General features: G+C 51.6%; 1 protein-coding gene across 4 annotated transcripts in view; it reads left to right on the top strand.

Annotated features, from left to right (window-relative positions):
• The first annotated feature begins 1731 nt into the window (after positions 1 to 1731).
• The window catches only part of TMEM184B (transmembrane protein 184B), a 50951-nt gene continuing 43008 nt past the window's right edge, over positions 1732 to 9674 (top strand). For 2 of the 4 annotated variants that reach the window (XM_066358391.1, XM_066358392.1), the window contains exon 1: positions 1732 to 1866. Coding sequence is in view for 2 of the 4 variants with exons in the window: in XM_066358389.1 (XP_066214486.1) it covers positions 1879 to 1898 (20 nt within the window). In the remaining 2 variants the exon portion in view is untranslated. Of the gene's footprint in view, positions 1899 to 9674 lie in introns of all 4 variants that reach the window. The other 2 variants (XM_066358389.1, XM_066358390.1) reach the window with 2 other exon arrangements.

The raw sequence follows: 9674 nt of genomic DNA, 5'->3' as shown, positions 1-9674 counted from the left end.
CAAATGAGCCCGCGCTCAAGCTGGCGACTTCGGGGTCTCGAACCTGGGTCCTCTGCATCCCAGTCCGACGCTCTATCCACTGCGCCACCGCCTGGTCAGGCTCCCTCCTTAATTTCAAATGCATAAAAAAATTTGCAAAGGCCCTGGCCGGTTGGCTCAGTGGTAGAACGTCGGCCTGGTGTGCAGGAGTCCCGGGTTCGATTCCCGGCCAGGGCACACAGGAGAAGCGCCCGTCTGCTTCTCCAGCCCTCCCCCTCTCTTTCCTCTCTGTCTCTCTCTTCCCCTTCCGCAGTCGAGGCTCCATTGGAGCAAGGTTTGCACGGGTGCTGAGGATGGCTCTGTGGCCTCTGCCTCAGGCACTAGAATGGCTCTGGTCGCAACAGAGCAACGCCCCAGATGGGCAGAGCATTGCCCCCTGGTGGGCCGGGTGGATCCCGGGCGCATGCGGGAGTCTGTCTCACTGCCTCCCCGTTTCTGGCTTCGGAAAAATACCAAAAAAAAAAACCAAAAAAAAAAACCTTGCAAAACTGTCACTGTCCAAAGCATTTGAGATTTTGCTTCTGGGCAATTGTTATCAGTTTTGGCTCAGATAAACTCATAAAAATTATCTACAGGTTTGGACCTTCTTACATGGACACCTCTCATGGCAGAAGGAAGGCTAGAAGGTTGTTTGGATTCTTTTTATAAAGACTAGAATCCATTTGTCTCCACCCTTATGATGTAATCAGCTCCCAAAGGACCCACCTCCTTATATCATCACATTGGGGCTTAGGATTTCAGCATTTGAATTTGGGGGTGGGGGGAAGGACACAAGCATTCAGTCCATAACAAGAACATTCCAATAATCCTGGACAGATACTGGACAAGGGTGATAGCAGTGGAGATGGGTGGAAGAGATCAGGCTAGATGTATTTTGCAAGAAGAACCAATAGGATTTCCTGCCCCAGTGGGGGAGGAGATGGAAGGAGGGATTCAAAGATGACTTCAGGAGTTCTGGCCTGGGCGCTGGAAGGATGGAGATGCCAATTGCTGTTGAAGGGAGGTTGTGAGGGAGCCGGTCTTGTCAGTGTTTGGGAAGAGAGATGGGTTCTGTTGTGGGTATGTTGGCTTTGACCTTCAAGTAGAAGGTGTTGAGAGTTTAGGGGAGGAGTCTGGGCTGGGGATATAAATATATATATTTGGGGATCTCGAGCAACTTCAACTCCAGAAACAGCAATGGGCTAGGACCCATTGCTTGATGACATTCGAAAAAAAGTGGGGCAGGAAAGAAATGCTGGTAGAGTGGGAAGAAAAAGCCTCTCTGTGCTTTGCATTTTCATCTGGTATGAATGCATACTGCACTTCGATATGCATTCATTTCACAGATCTTACACTCACCCTTGTCAACAAATAGCCATTATAATGGGTTGTTTTATCTTCAAAACTGGTCCGAGTGAAGAAATTAGGGTTAGGAGAAGTGAAGCACCACAGTGTCAGTAACAGAGCTTGGAGCCCCAAACCCTGGTCTGTCCCTGCACCTCCAGTAGCTCTGTGGTTGGCAGGGTTAGAAGGTCGGGTTGAGGCGGAGGAGGCGACTCTTGGCTGGCTTGTTTGCTAGTTGCAAAACCTGGGTCAACCCTACCACTTGGTGGCGAGCTGGAGATACGGCGCCTTTAAGGCCGCGCGGGTGATCTCAACCGCGCGTCAGGCGCCCCGCCCTTCCCGGAGGCGCGCTCAGTGCGCAAGCGCACCGCGGCGGCGCTTTTCTGTGCCCGGGACGCTCCGGCGGCAGCCGCTGGACTCCTAGGCTGCGGTACCGCACGCCCCACCCGCAGTCCAGCCGTCGCGCGTCGCCTACAGACGCCACTGCTGCCATGGGCTCCTGAGGTACCCGCCCGGATGGCCTCGGGCAGGAGGCCGTGAGTGGGGCGGCTGTGGGCTCCTGGGAGAGGGGGGCTGCTCCGTTTTGGAGAGGCCCGTGCAGGGGGCGCCCCGGGGGTCGAGTTGACCGTGGAACTCCGGGCGGGGAAAGGACGCAGGCGACTGGCCTGGCTGATAAGGGAGGGAGCGTCCGCCGCCCCGCCCATCCCGACCTGCGCCCCCTACACTCCCTGCGGGTTCGCGGGGCCGCCCGTGGGTGTGCCCTGGCCCCTTCCTCGCCAACGTGGCGGCGCCGGCGCCTGTAGTGTAATCGGACCTGCCGGTGGGGGTGGCTGGGGGAGACGGTAAGCGGGTGGACAGCCTCTTTGCAAGAGGGATTGTGTGCGCCCGGTGGGTGCGCTGGCGCCTGGCACTGTCGAGTGAGTGGGGGAAGCATCCGTGCCTTGCTCGGGCGGCTGTGATCTGGGAAGGTGGTTGGCCTGGCGAGGCCTCTGGGGATGCTTGCATGGAGGGTGTACACGCCTTGCATACAGGTCAACTGTGTGGAAGGGCACCGACGGGAACCTGGGACTCCGAGGATGTCTGCCTCTAAAGAGACCATAGTGATTGGCTTAGGGTGTGTGTATCCATCCGGTGGGTTGTATATTTCCTCCCTGGGTGCACTGCTTGGGTCTAGAGATAGTTGATTCCAGACCATGGCAAGGCGTTGGGATTGGGGGCGAACATGGATATCTGTTCTCAATTTATATTCCTCTTAGGGTTGTGCAAAGCCAGACACACTCACACCCAGGGCATTGTGGTGCAAAGCAAGTGTTTGCATGCCTGATACCTGTGTGTGAGCTGAAGGCCATGTATTATTTATCTGATTGCCTGGTGCTTTATGTAAGGCAAGAACAGCAATCTGTGCCCTGGAGGCCCTAGCACTGCAGAGTCAGCCAGGCAAACAAGCTCACCTGCACCTGCAGAGGAGGCACAGGCCTCAGAGGTGAGACTTCTTGCTCCACAGCTTCCCTTCCCATTTCCTTTATCTGCATGCTTGTTGGGTGCCTGAGGCTTTGCACATCATGACATTTTATCAAAAGGTGCTGTGTGTTGAGAATTGGGGTGGTGTGCTGGGGGGCCCCAGCAGCCAGGCCCGAGTGCCCATTTTGTCAGGGGGACACAAACACGTGATGTCCCTGTATACAGGCTCTCCTAGGTCAGTGGGAGAGTCAAACTTAGAAATAAGTATAATGATGTGAAAAATATAAAACAACAAAGTGGTTTTAGTGCTGGGAGAGGGGCTGTGTGGCCAGCAGAAAGGATATGACACAGGGGACAGCTGAGCTGAAGCCTGAAGTGTGACTAGCATTCATTCCCAATTCATTCTCTTGGCAGTTGTGTGAGTGCAGGACTTGTTATTCCAATTTGGCAAGTGAGGAAACTGAGACACAGAGGGAGCACATGACTTGCTTGTCAATGGTACGTGGCAGGCCTGGATGGAGTCGTCCTTGAACCAGGACTTTTCTCTTGGTGCCAGACCTTGCTGCCTTGTCATTTACTGAGCCTCTACTATGTACCGGGCACCATGCTAGGGGTGCAGGGCTCTGAAGATCAGTGAGACCCGGTACCAAGCGACTAGGGGTTCCCAGTCTGCTGGGAAATGGATATAAATAGTGACCCCAATCCAAATGTGAGGCCCTGATAGCCAGTGTGGGTGATCTGGGCCCACACTGAGAACCATAGGTAGCCTGGTGAATTCTGCTGAGAACCATAGGTAGCCTGGGGCTCCTGTGTGCAGCTTGGGATTCTGGATGTGTTGTAAGTTGTTCCCACATGGTGATGGGTTGTACAAGGAACCCCTTCTAAAGCTCTTCCGGTGGAAAGAGGAGCTTCAAGTAGAATGAGTGCCAGTGGTCTCCTTGTCCTAGTTCACTTGTGTTGGCCCAGTTTCTGGAGCTCAGTCTGGAGGCTGCTTCCTCCCCTCTGTCTTTGAGGTTTTGCTCCGGTTTTCTGGTGGACCAGCCCAGCTCTCTCCCTGAGAGGGGCTTAGTTCTATTTCCAGTCCCTGCTGTGCTCACTTCTCCCCATAAATTCCCTGGAGTGGAAACAGCCTTGGTTAGGCAGAGTACAGCTCTTTATTGTTTGGAAACCCAGTAACAGTGAGTGCCCTTCTGGCTCTAAGAGGCCTTTAGACGGGATTTGGTGTGGGAGTTGCAGAAGGCCAGCAGCTGGGCCCTGGGAGGGCTCGGTGTGGGGTCTAATATAGGAACTCCAGGGGCAGTGAGTACTCACTGAAGGCCTACTATGTGCCTGGTACTGTGCTATGCTTGGGAAGAGAGGCCTGAATCATGCGTTGTGCCTTTTAAAAGGCTGTGATTGGCTGAGGGATCCAGAGTGCAACAGATATGAGCAAGACAGTGCTCTACTTGTGGCAGAAACAGAGGGCTCTAGAGGGGCTAGAGAACAATAGGAACAACAGCTTGTTTATTAAGCACTTACTGTGTGCCAGGTGCAGTTCAAAGCGTTTTCATGAAATAGTGCATTTCATCCTCCCACTGCACAGTTAGGTGGGAGCAGGTATCCTTCATGCTCTGCAGAGAATGCAGCTGAGGAGGGCAAAGCCGGGCTGGTTGGTGGAGCTGAGCTTTGAGCCAGAAGATCTGACTTCAGAGCCCATGCCGTTCCCTTACTGACCCTGGGTGTCCCGGAAGTCTTCCTAGAAGCAAAATGTCCTGTGCCTTAAGGACAAGGAGCGCTTGGCTCCTGGAGAAAGGGCGTTTTAGGCAAAGGAGTCTGGGGCAGAGGTGTGGAGACCTGAAATACCTTACCTTCCAGACCCAGCTGTGGTAGGCCTGGGCATGAAGACTTCTGAAGGCCCTACTAAGGAGTTTGGATTTGACTGTGGTGTGTGACATCAGGGACCCTGAAAGTTTCATAGGGAAGAGACATCCTCAGCAGTGCGTTGCAGGACAGTATGATCATCTCCTTCCTTCTCCCTTTATTCCTGCAAAGGACTGCAGGAAGGCCTGGTCTCCCTCTCCTTTGCTCCCTCAGGTCACCGGCATTCTTCTTAGTCCTTGCTGCCTTGTCCTCCTCTTCTTCCAGAAGCTTCTGGTTTTCATGACCTCACATGACCCAGGACAGGCCTTTGGAACCCACTATTCTGATGGTGTCTGCCCTAAAACTGGCTTCTGTGGCCAGCTGTGAATTGGCCCCACTACTGGAAACCAAGTTCTTTCTGGGTCCCCCGGGTCCTCACTGATGTCTCATGCCACGCCTCTGGAATGGCTGTGGGCGGCTTCCTTTCTCATTTGAGAGCTGTGATGGCTGTCCATCGTCCACATGCCCACGCTCACCAGCACTACAAATACGGACAGTGGGGACAGAGCGGGAACTGGAACCCAGAAAGCTGGGTTCTCCTGCTGGTTCCCACGTGGTTTCACGAAGGAGACAGCCGCTCTGCTGCCTGCTGCGCTGGGTGTCTGGCCACCAGCATTCATTCACACAGCTGCTCTCGTTACTGTGCCTTGGAGCCGAAAGGCTTGGAGTCTTTGCACAAGCTCAATGCTGAAGCACAGCTGAGGGTCCACGTTGGGTGGTTGTGTGTGGGAGCTGCTGGGTATGGGATGAGAGGGAAGGAGTCAGGGATGTCTTCTGAATTGGGTTCCTTGGGGAGGAGGCCACAAATTTGGGAGGGGGACAAAAATGGTCACTGACAGCACAGGAGAAAGGAATACGCCTGGGCATTGGTGAGAGGGGGACATAGGAGCTGAGCAGTACAGTGACATGGAGAGAGAATTGGGAGATGCAGTTCATATCCTCACTCTCTTATTATCCCTGTGGCCTTGGGTAGGTTGCTTACTAGAGTCTCATTTCTATGTTTTAAAAACTGGGGGCAGGGGGAATGACGCAATGTTTTTCATGTGTAAGATGGGAGTAACAGTGGTTCAGCTGTCATGTCACTGTCATGCTCCGTGTCTGCATGGAGCTCAGCACAGTGCCTGGCACACAGTGCATGCTCAGTGAACACTGGCTTTTACTACCTGTTTCATTTATTCAAGAGTTATTTCACACCTGTGTGCCAGCCAGTGTGCAGAGAGCCATCCTCATGGGGCTGTCTAGCTGGGGGAAGAGCAAATAACAGAGCAGTTACAGTTGCCACGGGTGCTCTGAGAAAATGTCGGGACAGCTTCACCTGGACAGGCTCTACTCTGAGGAGGTGACATTGAAGCTGTCACCATGTGTCAGGGTAGAGGGTTCCAGGCAGAATGAAAATGTGCAAAGTAAAAGTCTGAGTTCTTGTCTACAAAATTGTGTGATGCTGGGAGCCAACACTTAGTAGGCCCTCAATAAATGTTCATTGACCATGATCTTCTCAGCCTCAAGGACAGGAAGAAGGAGAAGGAAAGTGGGAGGGGGCTGTGTTGAGAAGAATTGGATAGCCCCCCAAGTTTGGGGCTCTGTCATGTTCTCTGCCCATCATCTCTGCCTCCGCCGGGTAGGAGGTGGTGCTGTTCCTTTAGGCAGTGCAGTTCTGGGACCCTGCTTTGCCTATGGACTGGGGAGCAGGGGCCCCTGGGTAGAGTTGTTGAGATGCTTGATTTAGGCAGGCGTCACACCCAGGCAGCATTTGTTCGCATTCCTGTTGCTGTTTTAGTGCAGCTGAAACCCTATGCTTGGGCAGAACATAGAAGGATGACATGGAGCCTCTGGTTGGTTGTTTTTCCAGTCTTAGCTTAATGATGGCTCAGTGTCCCTCACAAAGCCTTGCACAGAGTAGGTGCTGAAACAGTTTTTGACTAAATAAATGAAATGATTGGATGGGTTAATGTCATTTCCAATCCAGATAAAGGTGGAAGGATACTTGAGAAGTGATACATATTAAGGTCAATCAGAACAGGGTTATTTTAATTAGAACTGAGTTTATATCAGGACCCTACAGGGCACATTAAACAGCTTTGGGTCTGCCCTAGGACAGGCTTGATCTGATATAGTCTGGGAGGTCTCAGACCTGGGCTGGGAGGCAGGAAGCCTCAAAGTCACCTCCTTTTCCTCCTCTTTTGGGGCGGAAACCAGAGACGGAAGATCCCACCCAGAAAATCTTTGTACCTAACCTGCGTCACTTCCAGCCCTACCATGTTTTAAAAATTCACACACTTAGACTAAGGGAATATTTAAAGGAAAGTTTGCATTGTTGAGCTCGGTGTTTCAGCCTTTGAAAAACAATGGGTTTCTCTGGTTTTGAAAATAGTACTTGTTTATACTATACTTGGAACACAGAAAAGATGGGGGGATGCCCTGGCCAGATAGTTCAGTTTGGTTAGAGTGTTGTCCAGGCAAAGGTTAGCGTTCCATCCCCAATCTGGGCCACACAGGCATCGACCAATGAATGCATAAATAAGTGGAACAACAAATTGATGTTTCTCTCTCTCTCTCTCTCTTTCTCCCTCCCTTCCTCTCTCTCTGATATCAATTAAAAAAAAGATTGGGGGGTAAGAATAAAAATCATCCCAAATTTCATAACCAAGAAGTAATCACTGTTGAAATTTGAGCATATTTTCTTTTTTTTTTCTGAAGCTGGAAACTGGGAGGCAGGCAGACAGACTCCTGCATGTGCCCGACCAGGATCCACCTGGCACGCCCACCAGGGGGCGATGCTCTGCCCATCCGGGGCGTCGCTCTGTTGCGACCAGAGCCACTCTAGCGCCTGGGGCAGAGGTCATGGAGCCATCCCTAGCGCCCGGGCCAACTTTTTTGCTCCAATGGAGCCTTTGCTGCGAGAGGGGAAGAGACAGAGAGGAAGGAGAGGGGGAGGGGTGGAGAAGCAGATGGGCACCTCTCCTGTGTGCCTGGCCGGGAATCGAACCCGGGACTTCCGCACGCCAGGCCGATGCTCTACCACTGAGCCAACCGGCCAGGGCTGAGCATATTTTCTTCTAGGCACAATCCTATGTTATCTCATTGTTCATATAACACCAGGTCATAAGCATTTACCCATGAAATTAAAAAGTTAGCCATAGATATGAAAAAGTGAGAAGAATTCTAAAACATCGTGCCTGGTGCTTTTTCTCAAATTCTTTGTACTTTTTGCTGAATGGCACTATGGCTCAAGGGATGGATAGGCACTGAACGGAGAGTCAGAGAACCCTGGTGATGACCTTGGGTGAATCACTTGCCCTCTAGTGGGGCTACCTGTACCCTCTCTGCCCACCTTCTGAGTGCTACAAGGCTCAGGTGAGGTCCTGGGTTAGAAAGCTCCGTAAAGGGAAGAGCCTGGTTTGGAGGGAGAGCAGGTCTTCACAGTCTGTGTGTGTGTGTGTGTGTATATGTGTGTGTGTGTGTGTGTGTGAGAGAGAGAGAGAGGGAGAGGGAGAGGGAGGGACTGGCTTCCCATCTGAAATTTGTTTGGTGATCCCCCCACAACACTAATCTCTTTGCTGGGGAATCATGATATGTGGACCCTTGTGCCTGCGGGCCATGGGTGGTCCCAGGATGGCTGTTCCTCACTCCCACCCAACAAAGGGGGAGGAAGGAGATATCTGGAAGTTACAGCATCTCTTGTCCTCAAAGGGATTTTCACATCAGACAGCTTCCTTCCCTGGGAGACATGCATGCAGTTTGGTACCTTTATTTTTCTTCTGCTACAACCTCTGTGGACAGCCTGCACCTAGGGAGGCCCTGTCCTGCTGGCTGAGAACCTTCACTCTGCTGGGTTGTGCTGTTCCCAAAGTCCTTTGGGTCATCATTTACAGAAAAGCTTTGCGGGAAAAATAACTACTCCAAGGCTGCTGCTGTAGCTGTTGGCAGGGCCTTCTGGTTTCCACCTCTAGCACCTCTGTTTTTTATTCCATCTAGAATGAAGAGAGAATCTTGAATTCTATTGGCAATCTTTCTAGGTGTTTGCAAAGTACAATGATAGGTGTTGGTGAAGGGATATGTGTGAGGATATTAATATTCATATTGGCATACTAATTAATATGAATATTACTATCCTGACTGGAATCTGTATAGGGCTTTGCAGTTTGCATATTACATTTTACATATACTGTTTCATTTAGTTCTCCCGATGGCCCTGGGATCTAGGAATTACTGCACCTGCTTTGTAGATGGATAGATTGAGGCTCAGAAGGGTGAATTTGCCTAAGATCTGTTGGAAGGAAGTACCCTGGTCTTCAGTATTGAATACTGTGCCCTTGCTGCTCTAAGTGCCCAGCAGATGGACTTGCTGCTTAGACTTGGGAAGTGCCATCCAGAGAATCATGTCGGAGCTGTAGGGGCCCTAGAAGGCAGCAGTCTGCTCTGCTTGAGGGCGGGCTGAGGAGCCAGGCTCCTTGGGGAAAGGGCCATGGCACTGGCTCTGATGGATGTGGAAGTGGTAGGTGGAGGAGGGGGAAGGGCTTTCCAGGTAGTGAAACCACCTCAAGCATGCACAGAGGCAGGAGGCACAGCACAGGTGGAGTGAGCTCTTTCAGGGTTTTTGGGGTCCCAGCCTCTCCCCTCCATGAAGAGGAAGTGCATCTCTACATGAGTTTGTCCATGGGTTTTAAACAAGTAGGCTGTGTGAAAATCAAGATTTACCAAAACAGTATATGTTGGCTTTACAAAGAAAGGTTGATGCCTTGTGTATTAGTTAGAAAAATTTGAATAGCAATAACTTCAATGCATTTAAATATGATTTGATTTCCAGGAGTTCCTGGCCCTCTCAGTCGGAACATTGTGTGGGCTAGAAGTGGGCAGGTGGGCCAGGGTTCTTCCTCTTGCATGCTGTCTTTGGTTTGCCAGGTGGTGTCTCCCACTCGACTGGGGGCAGACCACCATTTCTTTCGTTCACA

Source organism: Saccopteryx leptura, chromosome 1, assembly GCF_036850995.1.
Source record: "Saccopteryx leptura isolate mSacLep1 chromosome 1, mSacLep1_pri_phased_curated, whole genome shotgun sequence".
Taxonomy (NCBI): Eukaryota; Metazoa; Chordata; class Mammalia; order Chiroptera; family Emballonuridae; genus Saccopteryx; species Saccopteryx leptura.
Note: the sequence above shows the minus strand (reverse complement) of the source record. Positions and strands in the feature narration are given on the sequence as shown.